The sequence below is a fragment of the Moschus berezovskii genome, chromosome 9 (assembly GCF_049115385.1).
Source record: "Moschus berezovskii isolate FMDL1 chromosome 9, NW_MosBer_1.0, whole genome shotgun sequence".
NCBI lineage: Eukaryota > Metazoa > Chordata > Mammalia > Artiodactyla > Moschidae > Moschus > Moschus berezovskii.
Window position 1 is genome coordinate 27,305,859 of NC_142468.1, and position 16,737 is coordinate 27,322,595.

The window sequence follows — 16,737 nt, forward strand, 5'->3', positions numbered from 1 at the left end:
AACTTCAGTACAATAGAAGCAGACAAAATTGGTAAGTGGTAACAAAAATATGCAGGATATGAAAATACCACTCATTTTCACACACACTCTGATGAGGATTATAAGAGCTGGTTCAACAGAAGGGTCTTCTGAGTTATACTCATTCCCCTTGACCATCTCTCTGCTTCACAGATGCCTGCCTTTTCTGCCAAAATGCTATTTCTCCCCTGCTTCAATCAGGGTTTTCTTTAAGAATCACCTTCCTAAGGAAGTCCTCCCAGTACCGTGTTTTCTCTATAGCTCATATACAGTCGGATCCATATTTAGATTCACCCATTTCAATTTTCTTTTTTAATTCTGATCTTTAAAAAAGCAACCATATGTGAGTTTACTGTCAGACATCAATTTCTAGTCATCTAACTGCTTCCTAGTTTTCAGATTTTTCAGATATTGTTATATCTCAGTGGCAAAGATTTTGCGATCCTCCTTTTTGTCACCTGAGATAAAAATCTGTTAACAGTGATTGATTGATTAATTAATCTGCAATAAGAGATTTACCATCTGCCTTCTCTATTTATTCAAAAACATTACTTGAGCACCTACAACTGCCACAGATGTTAAAAAAAAGGACAAAATTGAGTTTCTTTGCTTTCTCTAACTCACTGAATTAATGAAGAAATATGGAAACTGGAGTACTAACCTTGGTTTTATTTGCTAGTTATTTGAACCTGGAAAGAATCCAAAAGTAATGGAAGAAAAAAAGATTATCTGTAAGAGTAGAACTTCAATAGTTGAAGGTGGTCTGGGAAACGCGCCAGGAATCAGTTCACACCTTTTTTATAGCCAAAGAAATCCAAGTGTGTTTAATGTTTAATCAGTTCACACCCCTCCCATCCCACCACATTGCTTCTGAGAAACTCAGGCCCAGACATAAATTACTTGCCCAAGGTCACACAGTTCCAAGATTTTTTAATTCTGAGTCTACATTTTTTCCCACAGTAGTCTGCTCACTGAGTATCTTCTTCAAATGAAAACCCCAAATTTAAAAAGTAGAAATTATTTTAACCAAAGTATTATAACTGTACATTTTGGAAGGCTAAAAAAACATGACCACAAATATGTCTTCTTAGAGAATTATGTCCTCTCTAAAGCATTAATATAAATTGATAATACCAATCTTTTACTGGGTTCTAGAGCTAAGCTACTGTGCTAAGACTATCTCATATTTTATGCCACAAGCCCATTATTGCCCGTGTACAGATGAGGAAACTGAGGCTTAGAGAAGTTATTCAAACGTCTACGGTCACTGGATTCAACCCTAGACCCAGGATTCAATCTGATTTCGTTATGCCTTGGGGTCTACAAGCCCACATTTTTGACATAAATCTGTCAACCCTCTGGCATTCAAGTTGGTCTCTCAGTCAATGAACGTGACAGTGCCTGATTTCTGTACAACACATCGCTGCTCTGAGTACCAAGATCCAGTTAAAATGCAAATGAATTTTCTGGCTGTAGCAATATTTCATGCCAAAATACCAAACTGTTAAATACTTTTCCATCAATTCTACAAATATCTGCACACACCACCGCCTTTTATAAAATGCAAAACTGCCTAGCTAAAGTGCCTAGCAAGCTAAGTCGCTTCAGTTGTGTCTGACTCTTTGCAATCCCATGGACTGTAGCCCACCAGGCTCTTCTGTCCATAGGATTTTTCAGGCAAGAACACTGGAGTGGGTTGTCATTTCCTCCTCCAGGGGATCTTCCGGACCCAAGGATCAAACTGCATCTCTTACATCTCCAGAATTGGCAGGTGGGTTCTTTACCACTAGCGCCACCTGGGAAGCCCCCAAAATGAAGGATCTGCCGTTCTCTGAGGCTCGAACTCAGGACCTTCAGGTTATGAGACTGATGTGCTGCCTACTGTGCTAAGAGGGAAGATTTAGGTACAGTGCCTGACCTAAATGCATTTGCACAAATACTAAATATGCTGCTGGGTTGGTGTCGTGGCAGCTTATTTGGTGAGGCCAAATCTGCCTCAGTTTTACATCTTTAAATACTAAATATTCAGACTGGGAAGGCAGACTGGAATATTCTGAGTCTGCCTCCTCACTCCTCCATTTACTAACTGTACTTCTACACCCTGAATTTTGATTTTTCTTTTGTAAATGTATGGTACATGTTAACCTACCTTATTTAATCTGAGGATTAGAGAGCAAACACAAATGCCTTTAACGTAATAGGTAGTTAATTAACATTTGCCCTCCTCCACGTCTGTCACCCCCATAAGTTGTATCTACAGAAAAAAGAAGGTGATACTAATGGAAAGGCTGGTTCATCCTGGCACATGGTGAGTGAGTAAGAAGTCTTTAATTGCTCTGTACCACACTTAGTCTCCATGTCAATATCTGGTGGCAAATCGTCCAGTTCTCCAGCGTGGCAGCACACAGGTGTTAAAGCTCACAAAGACCTCTCGCTTGGTAATACAAAATACTGCAAAACACAGAGAGCCTGTCATCTGGGTGCTAGTCCAGGTATTTGGGCAGATGGTTCATCCGCAACAGGGACCTACCTCTGGTGTTCGGTTGGGGCTCAGGGAAAATTCTGGGCCTTGCTCGGTGTTCAGCAGGTCTGGTTCAAGAACCTGTGCCATGGAACTATCACACGTGCTTATTTTCCCAGCTGCCTCCTGTAAAGAAAAGAATCAGAGGTTCAGAAAAGTTCCTGCCCTGAAGCCATACAAGTCCTTTCTGCACCTGCTCATTTTACAAATCACCTGCTTACAAAAATGTCTAGACTAGTCAGGTACATTGAGGGAAAAAAGGTCTGCTCATTAGGGGAAAAAAATCAACTTCTTCAAGTTTATCTTTATTTGAAGACTTAAATCTCCAAAGCTCTGTGGTTTATGAGGAACACATAAGAAATCCAGAGAATTAGGAATTTAAATATTTAAATGAATTATTATGAGAATTAAACTGAAATAAGATTATGTGATAAAAGTCTTATTTCGAATAATGGAGGAAAGATGAAACTTTAAAATTTGGGAACAACTATCTTATCCAGGCACTTCATGAAAAACAAAACCAAATCTCTATCTCACTGCTAACAATGAATTCCAATTGTATCTAATATTTAAAAGTAAAAGATACACCATAAAAGTTCTTGAAGAAAATATGAGTGAATCTGTTTCCATTCTAAGAGTGGGAAGGGACTTTTAAAGCTTGACAATAAAGGGAAAAAATGTTAGTATTAACAACATAAATAACATGTGCCACAAAAAGACATCTCTAAGTTAAAAGAGAAATAACATATTGAGATAACATCTCGCAAACTGTTAATATTTTTAATGTATTAATTACATTTACAAATAAATAAGGAACACATCAACTTCTGTGCAGAAAATGACAAGTGGCATGGATACATGATTCAAAAAAAAAAAGAACATGAAAGCCAACTCACACCTGAAGCAATAGTCAACATTCTTAAATATACACAATTTAATCCACTGGCTATGTTTAACTAAGGTTGAAAATATCCAGTATTAGCTTGGGGTCAGAAAAGAGGCATTTCCATGCTTCTGGTAGAAATAAAATTATTGTCTTTCTAGAGGACAGGTTAACAATGTGTGTCACATTTTAAATGGATGTACACTTTGATCCACTTATTAGGTTAATCAAGGTTAAAAAATGGGAAAATGAAACTTATACAAAAGACCAGTGTAGTGGGAAAAGTATGCATATTGTAATCAACCAATCTTGACTGCTCTACTTACAAGCTGCGTGATATTGGACAAATTAAACTGGACTCTCTGAGCCTCACTTGCTTCATCTTTAAAGTGGCAACACAACCCAGCTCACTCATTCCTGTGATTAGTAAACAAGATGACATATACAAAGCACCTAGTAATTCCTAGGAGCTCCATGTACTGAAAACAGTAACTGCTATTAGAAAGGTATGAACCAAGAACTAAAGGTAAAACTTAGAGAAAACTGGAAAGGTAAGTTGGGATCATGAAAAGTCTGGAAGGCCAGGCTAAGAACACTGCTTTTTATTCAGTAGATAATCAGAATCTAGAAAGACTTGAATTTAGCATGAACTGCTTTAGGAAGTTCCACCAGTTAAGTATAAGATGTATAAATGACTGGAGGCTGCAAATCCACTTAGAAGACTCCTCTCAAAGTCTAGGGAAGAAGTGAACAATTGCCTGGAATAGGATGATGACAAAAATAATGGGAGAAGAAGGATGTAAAGACTGAATGGACATCACTTGAGCAGTAGCCATAAAAGGCCAGACAAAAGAGGTACCCGAGATGACTCTGAAGTCTGTCTCAGACACTGAGAAGACAGTTGTGCTACTAACAGGCATTGAGAGATTACAGGAAGGGCAAGCTTTGAAGAAAAGTTGATAAATGGTTTTGAGAAAACACATTCAAAAAGAGAAATGTATTTGGATGGTAGAAGTGTGGAACAGATGTACAGGAAAAATCAAGACCAGAGATTTAATTTGGGAATCTGTGGCATAGAGGTGACTACAAAACTTATGAGAGGAGAAACTGCCATGAGACAAAACAGAGAAGAAAGAAGGTGGTAAACCACTGGGAGAAATGCACACTATGAAAGAGACGGGTAAAGAGAAGGAGCTGGAAGAGGGGCTGCAGATAGATGAGACAAGAAAGTATAGAATTAATAAAGCCAAAGGAACACTGCATTTCAACAAGGAAGAGGTCGTTACTGCTACAGGTCAAGAAGGATCAGGACTAATAAAAGGGCACTTAGGCAAAAAACAAATATCACGGTATCCAGTCCCATCACTTCATGGCAAACAGATGGGAAAACAATGGAAACAGTGGCTGACTATTTTCTTGGGCTCCAAAATCACTGCAGATGGTGACTTCAGCCAAGAAATTAAAAGACGCTTGCTCCTTGGAAGAAAAGCTAAGACCAACTTAGACAGCATATTAAAAAGCAGCGACATCACTTTGACAACAAAGGTCCATCTAGTCAAAGCTATGGTTTTTCCAGTAGTCATGTATGGATGTGGAAGTTGGACCATAAAGAAAATTGAGCACTGAAGAATTGATGCTTTTGACATGTGGTGTCGGAGAAGACTCTTGCAAGTTCCTTGGACACCAAGGAGATCAACCCAATTAATCCTAAAGGAAATCAACTCTTTAACACCCATTGGAAGGACTGATGCTGAAGCTGAAACATCAATACTCTGGCCACCCGATACAAAGAACTGACTCATTGGAAAAGACCCTGATGCTGGGAAAGATTGAAGGCAGGAGAAGGGGACGACAGAGGATGAGATGGTTGGATGGCATCACCAACTCAGTGGACATGAGTTTGAGTAAACTCTGGGAGTTGGTAATGGACAGGGAAGCCTGGTGTGCTGCAGTCCATGGGGTCACACAGAGTTGGACACAACTGAGTGACTGAACTGAAAATTAATATCCAGAAGTCAACGGCAGTATAAATATAGCAAGGGGCAAAATCTTGATTACAAACGGAGCCAAGAAAGAGGAGCACCAACTAAAGACATTTAGCCATAAATGAAAGAGGAAGCAACATGAAATTGATCTGGAAAGCAGGATCAAGAAATTCAACACATTAAAGTAGCATATTGGGGGCTTTCCAGGTGACTTAGTGGTAAAGAATCAACCTGCCAATGTAGGACACAGGTTTGATCCCCAGTCCAGGAAGATCCCACAAGCTGCGGGGCAACTAAGCCCATACGCCACAATTATTGAGCCTGTGCTCTAGAGCCTGCGAGCTGCAACTACTGACTGGTGCCCAGAGCCTGTGCTCTGCAACAAAAGAAACAAAAGAAGCCAGGGCACCACTAACAGAAAGTGGCCCCTGCTGGGTGCAACCAGAGAAAAGCCTGGGTAGCAAGGACGACCTAGCACAGACAAAAAGAAACAAATAAATTACAAAGTAGCATAATGAGCCCAGTTCAGTTCAGTCGTCCGCCACCCCATGAATCACAGTACAGGACGTCAAAATGTAGAAGATAAAAGTTCCTGCTTCTCATGAAACTGTGTCAGATCGATGCATAAAACTGTGATAAATTATAATAACCGAGGTTCAGAATGCTATGGGAAAACAAAGGGAAAGAACAGGGGGGTTCTTGGAGGCTGTGGGAGTTGAAAGGGGCCTTTACGGATGAGTAGGAAGGAAGTCCTTGGGCAGATATGGAGAGAAGGGTACCCGCGGAGACAGCAGTTTCTAAAGAGATGGTCTCGGCTTTGGGAGGGATAGGGTACTGGGGGAAGGAACTTGTTAGGGAAGGGAAATCTGAACACTTCTGAGATAGAGAAGAAAGGACATGACCAAGAGGCAGAGATTGAAGACGCTGGCATAAGTGTCCCTATGCCAACTATCAAAGAAAGGACTGGGCTGGGAGCCACTGGGTAGGGTCAGCCCGAGGCAGGTGAGGGGGGAAGGGTGGATCAGAATGATGCAGAGATCCTTTAGAAGCAAGAGAAAAAACATCGTCTTCACATCAGCATGAAATGACTTTCTAATGTGAGGGCATTTGCCCTCTATTTTGAGAGACTGAAGAAGTTTATAAGTTCACAAGGAGCAAAAAGTTGTTAATCATTCTCTAAGTCATGTCTGATTCTTAGTGACCCCATGGACTGCAGCATACCAGACTTCTCTGTCCTCCAATATTTTCCAGTTTGCTCAAATTCATGTCCATTGAGTTGGTGATGCTATCTAACCATCTTACCCTCTGCTGCTTCCTTCTCTTTTTGCCTTTAATCTTTCCCAGCATCAGGGTCTTTTCCAATGAGTCGGCTCTTTGCATGGCCAAAGTATTCAGCTTTAGCTGCAGTCTTTCCAATAAATATTCAGGGTTGATTTCCTTTAGCATTGATTGATTTGATCTCCTTGCTGTCCAAAGGACTCTCTTCAAGAGTCTTCTCCAGCCCCATGATTAGAAAGCATCAGTTCTTTGATGCTCAGCCTTTAAAGTCCAATTCTCATATCTATACATGACAACTGGAAAAACCATAGCTTTGACTATAAGAACCCTTTGTCAGCAAAGTGATAGCTCTGCTTTCAAATATGCTGTCTAGGTTTGTCAAAGCTTCCTTCCAAAGAGCAAGCACATTTGAATTTCATGGTTGCAGTCACCATCTGCTGTGATTTTGGAACCCAAGAAAATAAAATCTGTCACTACTTCCACTTTATCCTCTTCTATTTGCCATGAATTGATGGGATCAATGCCAAGATCTTAATTTTTCACATGTTGAGTTTCAAGCCAGCTTTTTCGTTCTCCTCTTTCATCCTCAACAACAGGCTCTTTAGTTCCTCTTCACTTTCTGTCATTAGGGTGGTGTCATCTGCATATATGAGGTTGTTGGTATTTCTCCCAGCAATCTTGATTCCAGCTTGTGATTCACCCAGTCTAGCATCTCACAAGATGTACTCTGCATATAAGTTATATAAGCAGCATGACAATATACAGTCTTGACATACTCTTTTCCCAATTTTTTAAACCAGTCCATTGTTCCATGTCCAGTTTTAACTGTTGCTACTTGACCTGCATACAGATTTCTTAGGAGACAGGTAAGGTCTGGAACTTGCATCTCTTTAAGAATTTTCCACAGTTTGTTGTGATCCACACAATCAAAGCCTTCAGTGTAGTCAATGAAGCAGAAGCAGGAGCAAAAAGACTTATTTCATTAATTTATCTTCCACACTACTTTGTTCAAAAAGAGAACTCTCACCCTCAACTGCTCCCCAAAAAAGAGGCATGTTAAATGATTTAACCACATTGGTCAACCTTTTAGCTGCTCCTTTAACTGTTTTTTTTTCAGTTTGGATTTTCACCTAGGGAGTTTTCCTCAGGTAAATACTTACAGGCTTCCCTAGTGGCTCAGTGGTAAAGAACCCACCTGCCAATACAGGAGATGTGGGTTTGATCCCTGGATCAGAAGACTCCCTAGAGAAAGAAATGCCAACCTACTCCAGTATTCTTGTCTGGAAAATCCTATGAAGAGGAGCCTAGTGGGTTACAGTCCACGGGGTCAAAAGAGTCGGACATGACTTAGGGACTCAGCAACAACATTATCACTGAACACACAAAAGAAATGCAACTGATACTCAGCTGTCTTTGTTTTGTGCAGACGTAGCAGTAAGAAGTTTAAAAATTTCAACCCATATAGATTCCCTCCTGAAACATTCTTTCAAACAAGAAACTCTTTGCTTTGACTTGCTATCCCTGCCCATCCCCACCCCCCAAAAATGTGACCCACACAGTATTACCTGAATGATTGTTCCAGAGGACGAGGATGCCCTGTCCTCCTCCACATCCTTGTCATGTTTCCAGAGTAAAGACAGGAACCCGGAAGACGGCTCTGCTTTCTTATCTCCACTCTAACACAGCAATCAATTGATTAGCAGAGGGAGGTGATTTCCGACCATCATAAAAGCATCCTCCTTATCTCTTTTATGTAACACTCAGCTTACCAGGCAGTATAATTGCAGTCCTTAATTCCACCCCCTCCTTCCCCTCCCCCGCTATTTATCATCGATTTCTTTGGCTAACTACATCACAGGAGTCCAAATGGGGTTGCTCTTCCTAAAGCCGAAAAAATATTCTTAAAGTTGGGAGTCAGTTCATGTCCTACAAAGGGGACCTTTAAAACAGCACTTTAGAAATTTCATCTGCTTTGGTAAATGTAATCTCAAAGGCTCTTCAACAACATGTATTTTTTTGACTGATATCAAAGACAAACAATGATTATAAACATATCAGCTCAGAGGCAAATACAGGTCTCAAATTAGAATCATACTGAAATGCACTTATTTTGGCTCCAGCACCTCCTTCATTTTCAAAATTTTCTCTGCTACGAAGAGGTAGAATCAGATCCCAAAGCTGTCTGATGGTCAGAGTATATAAGCCTCACTCCTCCTCATCCGACTACTCAGCCCCATGTGTCCCAGTGATATAGTGATGGACTACAGGCTATTCTGTGTGACCGTGGAGCTACTGAGCAGTCTATAAAATGAGCAGGGAGAATGTCTGCTCGTTACGTAGGAGACATTAAAAACTGTCAATTGCTGCAATTTTCTTCCCTTTGGCTCAGACCCATTACTGCTTTAGTTCTTAAAGTATGAAATGGAAATTGATATAATGAGAAAACTGGTAAAGGTCTCCTTCAACCAGTTCTGATCGGAGTAGTTACACAGTAGGGTTAGTTGCTAACACCATTCTTCATGTCCTTGGCAGTGCTGTCTGACTACAAAAGTAATACAAATATGGAAAGATAAAGCCACCAGGAGTGCCAGCCAAACAGCAAACTCTCAAAACTCCAGAGAAAGTACTCAGAACTCAGGATATGACAAAGAACTTCATCTTCTCCCTTCTGCCAACAAGTGTGTCTGAATTACATTTATCCCACTCCAGCCTGAAGTAGGTTTAGATGCACTTAAACATTAATAACATAAGATAAGTACTTCAGTCACCCTTACAAAATACTGGCATTGAATTTAAAAAATCCTTATGTTTCCAGTCATTTTACGATCTTCTCATTGACCTTTTAGAGATTACGCTTCTAACAAACTTGAACGAGAAAATCATTTTCCTTACTTCACTCTTCAGAGAGCTCTCTTCTGCCTCTTCCTCGAGTGCTGGCAGGAAGGACATGGAACCCGTTCTGTTCAACTGAAAGGCACAGCACAAAGATTTGCAGCTGGGTTGCTGCTCAACGTCACCAGGATCCTGGCCTGGCTGCTTTTTTATGCAGCTAATTTTTTACTCACTTTATCCAGGATGCCCACCCACACAAGCAGCTTCTGGGTTTAGCAATTCTGAACTCATCCAGCCAAATATGACTCGGTCAAATCTTAGATCCCTTTCATTTCCATTGCCTTCTGTGGCCCCTCATCAAACAATTCAAGAATGCGATTCAGTGATGTAGATTCAAAGTGGGCTTTGAGAGGTGCTGGGCCCATTTCTGAGTTTTCAATGGGCTCACAGTTTGGTAGGAAGACATTTCAAAAGGTGGCTGCCACCCACCTACCCATGGGATTTCATAAAGCACCTCCTTAGGTAACTTGGGCATAAGAATTCCGGATTGAGTCCAGCACAGACACACCCTCAGAATTAATATTCACTCATGAATAATCTCAGGCAGAGTATTGCCACTTGAAGAAATTCCTTTTCTATAGGCCATAAATATAGAGGCCGCAGGTTTTCCAGATGAAAAATACTACCAATTTAAAGCTCTTGTGGAATGTGGGACCATTGTTAACTACAGCCATACCCACCTTCCACTCAGAAGCATCCTTCTCAGCCCCTGCATTCTCCTCGGATGCCCCGACTGACAGCACTTCCTGTTCTAATTCTTGCTGTTTTTGCTGTAAATGCTGGTGAAGGTTTAGTATGGCAGCCTTCAAGTCCACCAACAAGTCTTCTTTCTTTTGGTTCAAGCTCAGAATCTGCTTTTCCATACCTTCGATTTCTCCCTGTGCCAAAAGAATGTTTGCATTGGTTTGGGACGTCTGATGCCTTTGCCACAGGAGACTGCTGCATTTGGTGCAAGGGCTTTTTTCTATGCTGCTGGCTTGCACAGCCAAGAACTAGTCCCTGGTACAGCATAGTTTCCTTCCCTCCGGTTGTGTTTCTAAATGATCCAGGGAGGGTTTATGATCTCCCTTATAGGATGCCTTAGCCTCACCTGACACCCTGTCAATCAATAACTGGGGATCAAGTGGTGGCTCAGAAATCTGTAACAAGCTCCATGGGTGACTGTGGAGTACAGCCAGGGTTGCCTCACCTCAATGGCTATAGGACTGACAGGCCAGAATCCACAGGGTTTGTAAAGAACCACACTTAACAAACTTCCAGATGATTTGTATGCAGACTAACATTTGGGAACCACTAAGAGAAAATGAGGCTAGAAATCTCACATTTTATTGTCACTTTTGAAGCCTTCTTTAGTTTTACTAAATTCATTTGCTTTTTTTCTTACAACCAAAGCTTCCTATCATATGGGAAATAAAGGTGCTGTGAAGTGTAATTTGATATGGGAATGATGAAGAGATGATTCCAAGATGATAAGGCTTTATCATCATTCCAAGATGATTCCAAGCTTTATAAGGTTAAAAGATTTGTGTGACTGATATATGGGAATAAAACGTCACACATGGGCAGTAGAAGTGCAGAAGCCCACTGTCTAAGAGGATTACAGAGTCACAGAAGCCTGGGTTTGGAGGAAATGTCAGGTGTTGTTTTGTTTGACATCCTCCACTCCAGCACTCTGAAAGGCATCATTCAACGCTTGAGCTGTATCAGAAGACAAACCTGCTCCTTTTTAGCAGAGCTTCATGTACTGAAATTTTGTCCCTAACATATTCTTTAAGCCCTGCATTCATTCATTTCTTTTTCCCTTATTTCTTCTTTCCATCCATCTATCCTAGAGACATTGATAGCATCATCTTTCTTTTTTTTTTAGAGACAGAGAAACTCCACCTATGAGTGAAAGTTCTGAAGTCCAGAGAAAGACAGTGATTCTTCCAGAGCTGCAGCCAGCGACAGAGCACAGACCTGGACTTCTGACACCCAGCCCCCATGACTCCAGTGCTACCACACACATTCTGACACCATACCCCTATTCTGTCTGAAGTGAAACTTCTTGTGATTGCTTTGGGAAATGATAACTTAATTAAATCTGAGTTAGCTGTGGCGGGTGTCCCTTTTCAATAAGCACTAAACTTCAGAGGTACAGTGCCTCCCAACAGACGTAACACTTCAGCCATTAGAACAGCACTCAGAGAAACAGACAAGTCTCCAGAGACACTAGCATTATGGAGGCAGAGAGGGGCACAAAGCTGCCATTCTCAAAGTGGCACTTGCAAACCCCAGGAGGTCTGCACTCTGTGAGGTCAAGATCATTTTCATAATGATACCAAAATGTTACTGGCCTTGGTCACTGTGTTGACATTTTTCACCGTGTGATGTAGTAAAAGCAATGGGGGGTAAAACTACTAACACCTGGTAGAACCAAGGCAGAAACACCAACTGTATTAGCTATGTTTAGCTATGTAGATAGTACAAAGTAATGCTATGTATTAGCATTACTAGATGCTTCATACCTAGTAATTTAGCATCATACTAAATTTAGTCATTTAGTATCATGAATTTAACTGTAAAAAAAGCCAACTTCAGTTAAGAATATCCTTGATAAAGAACATGTATTTTTACTATTCTGTTTGACAAAGTGGGATGACTGCATAAAGCACTTCTGTTGTAGACCGAAGTTTAATGGTTGAGGAAAAGCATTCATGTGATTAAATTTCAAGCTGACCTATCCATTTTTTTTTCATAGAATACTATTTTTACTTGAAAAAAAGACAGTGTTAAACTATGTTAAACTATGCATACATATGTATATAATACACATAAAGATTTTTCTGAAGAAGTAACATCTGTAGATGTTAATAAATGTGAATTCTTTAATATTGGCTACTGAGATGTGTCATCATTTGGAGGATCTACATAACAAGTCAAATAAGTGTTTTCCAAATGATCAAGCATGATGTTATAAAATCATGCATGGTTGGAGATCCATTCCAAGTATAAGACAGACTGATGGATTTTAAAGTAACAGTATGAAAGTTCACTGACATGGCTCCAAATTCCATTTAACAATGAACCTGTGAGTAATTCTAGTCAGAGTTTAGTGTTGTTTCAAAGGATGTCCAAAATTATTCAAAAGCATTATTAAAATATTTCTCTTCCATGTATGTGTCTTTGAAAGGTTGGATCATCTTTATATGTTCACACAAAACTATATACCTCAAAAGATTTAATGCAGAACCAGGTGAGAATCTAGCTGTCTCCTAGAAAGTCAGATCCTCATGAGATTTGCAAAAATGCAAAACAATGTCACTCTTCTCACTATAATTTTTCTGTAAAATATAATTTCCATTAATATTTAATGGGTTTACTATCACTATTTAAAAATAACAGATATATTTACATTTCTGAACTTTAATATACACAAAAGCTCTTTGGAGTTCTTGAATTTTTTTTAATGTAAAGGGAAATTTGACACTTTTATAATATTGAATCACTAACACATTGAGTCTGCCTTATTGAGTCCACCACTTAATAGCTTGTGTCATCTTAGATTTCCTTGTACTTCACTTTAGACATTAAAGAATTTGCCCTATGACTCACAGAAAGAAAGTGGTATAACCTGGTTTTGAATACCACAGCAACTGCTTGCCTACACCAACTTGATGGCAATAGAGAGTTAACATGCAAACCATTGTAACTGGGTCCGTAGGACATTGTTAATAAAGGTATATGGTGAAACTGCTTAGTATATGCAACTCTTTATTACAACAGCATTCAGTCTTTAAAAAGCCCAGTCTCTAAAGCCCAGCCTGCATGACCCCTATGTCAGAACGCTAGCTGGGAAGTCAGGTCATCCAAATACCGTGTGTTACATCAACTTCTTTGGTACCAGCCAAAATGCACCAAGTTGAGGCTAAAGACACTTGAACAGACTTCCATTATGATAATTATATAATAACCTATTTAATGAAATAGGCATAGAAAGTAATCATATACATAAAATGCCTTCAATTGAAAGAGAGAAGTAGGAAATACACCATATCATCAAAAAGGTTTCTAGACACCAACAGCTTAGAAAGTGAATGAACTGCTGGACAAATGAATGAGACCAATGAAATGAAAGAAACATACCTGTACTTGTGACAGGTCGGCAGCTTTGTCTGTTGACATATGCTCGTGGGAGAATTCAGCTGGATAATTATTTAAGATCTGCTTCAATTTTTCTATTTCTTCATTGCATTCATTTGTCTGTTTTATGACTATCTATAAAATAAACCCCCAAGAAGAATCTGTTACAATCCAACAACTAGACCAATGGGTTCTTCTCAATGTCTATCCCTGTTCCAAACTCCAATCAATTCTATCAAATACACAACCACACAGTTTTTAATAGGGAATGGTAGTCTCAACATAGAAAACATGTGCAAAGCTGGCACCTGAGCGCCTTGCTCTACTAGATGCCAGAGCACCCTGGGCAGTGCTGGGAGTTGAATTAGACACACATTTGCTCTTAAGTTATCCCAGTCTGATGGGCTTATTCTGGGAAGCATTTTATAGCATGTAAACAAAGTGGCTAAGTTTTATGAAATTACTGACAGTCACGTAAGACATTTAATACGTATTTCTTGTCACATTTCTACACAGAGAGGTGACAATCCTAACTGAGAATGGAAAGGGCAAGTGATTTGAGAAATCATAAATTTTCCTGGTACAGACACATCCTCACCTGGTACTCTTTGGGATCTGTGATGTATGTTTTATGGTAAGAGGTTGAGGCCTGAGAGTTTGAAGAATGAGGCAGACCAGAACAATATCTGGAATCTGGTGTTAAGAACTTGAACCTACCAGTGTGCTAAATGATACAATCAAAGTGTGATGTAAGTCAAAGAAATGGACTTCAAAAGAAAATCTGGATATTTCCTTGGTATGCTTCACAATGAAACTAAATGTCTTTTGAAACTACAAAGTTTCTGGTCGATACAGAATTCTTCCTTATATTTTCTTTAATATTTAACTATAATTTTAGCCACAGGCTAGAAATGAATGACTATGTTCACTGCACACACCTGTTCCCCAGCCCTCCGTAATGAGCTACATCCCATTCAGTTCAGTTCAGTTCAGTTCAGTCGCTCAGTCGTGTCCGACTCTCCGCGACCCCATGAATCACAGCACACCCTCCTCCCAAAAGTAATTTATTATTTTCTACAATGATAGCACTTACAATATCTAACTAGAAATTAAAAGAAATGCACCATACTCTATGATTTTCATTACTATCAGTTTACTTAGCTTTGAAATACCTGAGATGATATCTGATTTCCACTAACACAATAAGATGGAAAATTTTAGCAGCACAGCTTGATATCTAACTTGGTACAAAACCTAATTTCCTCTTCTATTTCCCCCCTTTTGTCTTGTGAAGGAGTCATTTTAAAGTATAGTCAGGACTGTTATTTTCTTTTTCCCAAGAGATCAATAAAACACAAAAAGATGAAAAATAGATCAAACTTTCTATTGTTGCTTTTTGTTTTCTCTTTATAATATTAAAAAAAATAGTACATTGAGTGACATATCTTTTTTCTCCCTGTGGGTGTTAGGAAATAACGTCAGCAGATCAGTAGCTAGGCCAGAGAGACTGTGAGCTAAGACTCAAACCAGAGATACAATATCCTCAAATCTTAGGAGAACAGCTGCTGCTGCTGCTAAGTCGCTTCAGTTGTATCCAAATCTGTGCGACCCCACAGACGGCAGCCCATCAGGCTCCCCCGTCCCTGGGATTCTCCAGGCAAGAACACTGGAGCGGGTTGCCATTTCCTTCTCCAATGCATGAAAGTGAAAAGTGAAAGTGAAGTCGCTCAGTCGTGTCCGACTCTTAGCGACTCCATCGACTGCAGCCTTCCAGGCTCCTCCGTCCATGGGATTTTCCAGGCAAAGGTTAGGTGAGTTGATAAAATACCAGAGTTAACATGTGTGTTAGGATTAATTTTCTAGTACTCTTGCCTGGAAAATTAACCCTAACACACATTAACTCTGGTATTTTATCAAATCACCTAACCTTTGGACACTAGTTTTCTAACGTGTAAAAATAAAATGGCAAAGTGTCTACTTGACCCGCATCATGTTGGTAATAAAATGAAATGATTAAAAGGAAAGCAACTGAGATGTATAAAGAGATTATTGTTGGGTCTGTCGGCCTCACGTGACTGCAAATGCACCATGCAGGTTGAATCTTTTCCCATAGCATTTTACCCATGTAGATCTTCAATTATTAAAGAACGGAATGAAACAGACCATAACTATGCTTCAATGTCTTCAACCAGAACAAGGGTAAGAGGTAAGAAAAAATCATGTTAGCTCCATTTGAACAATAAAATACTCTCTTATATCAATGCTGGCTCCTGGATAATAATACTGGAAGAAACCAAAAAGAATCAACACAGGCAGTGTCTTACTGTCATGGGAATTTGATCTACCCAACCTTTAAAACTGAAAACAAAGCCAGCTTTTGCGGAACATTTTCATCCAACAGGCTGGCTGTCATCACAAGCCACTCACCTTTAACAACTCATTTTGTTCCTGAGTCACATTTTCCAACAGTTTTATATCTTGTAAAAGCCGATTGGTCCGCTGAAACACAGGCAGAGGCTTCATTCCTGTCTGGGGTAACCTCAGTTCCACTTGGTAAGACACGATTTCAGCAATGGTTTTCTTCATGGGACGTATATTTTCCAGTATCACCTTAGATAAACATGGTACACAAGTGGGGGACAAAAAGGCTACTCTTAAATCGATTAAAAATTAAACTTTTGTCTTTACAGTTTTGAAACAGTTTCTTAGCTCAGGTTGAAAAGAACTAATATTATTTGTGATCTGGTAGTTAGGGGGTCTCAGGAAAGAATGCCTGGGGCAGAAGTACCCTCCAGCACAACATGATGCATTTGGACAACCTTTCCTTCCTTCTTCCCTCCCAGCTCTGTCTGTAGAACCATTGTTTTGCTCTCTGTGTTGTCTCCAGGCAGTGAGCCATGTAAGGTAGGTACTGCCCCCTTACTGACTCTCACAGCAACTGCACCAGCACAGAGCTTCCCACTAACAGACCCTCAAAAAATGCCTACTACACTGAAGGGATAACTATCTTGTCAAATTTCTTAACTCTCAAAAGTATA

At 39.8% G+C, this 16,737-nt stretch overlaps 1 protein-coding gene across 7 annotated transcripts in view; it reads right to left on the minus strand.

Annotated features, from left to right (window-relative positions):
• Positions 1-16,737, minus strand: part of SYNE2 (spectrin repeat containing nuclear envelope protein 2) — a 330,412-nt gene that overhangs the window by 101,915 nt on the left and 211,760 nt on the right. For all 7 annotated transcript variants that reach the window (XM_055435962.2, XM_055435961.2, XM_055435957.2 and 4 more), the window contains 6 exons: positions 16,127-16,309; positions 13,703-13,834; positions 10,258-10,455; positions 9,578-9,652; positions 8,251-8,361; positions 2,549-2,665 (listed from right to left, as the gene is read on the minus strand). In XM_055435962.2, coding sequence (XP_055291937.2) covers positions 2,549-2,665; positions 8,251-8,361; positions 9,578-9,652; positions 10,258-10,455; positions 13,703-13,834; positions 16,127-16,309 — 816 coding nt within the window. The remainder of the gene's footprint in view (positions 1-2,548; positions 2,666-8,250; positions 8,362-9,577; positions 9,653-10,257; positions 10,456-13,702; positions 13,835-16,126; positions 16,310-16,737) is intronic.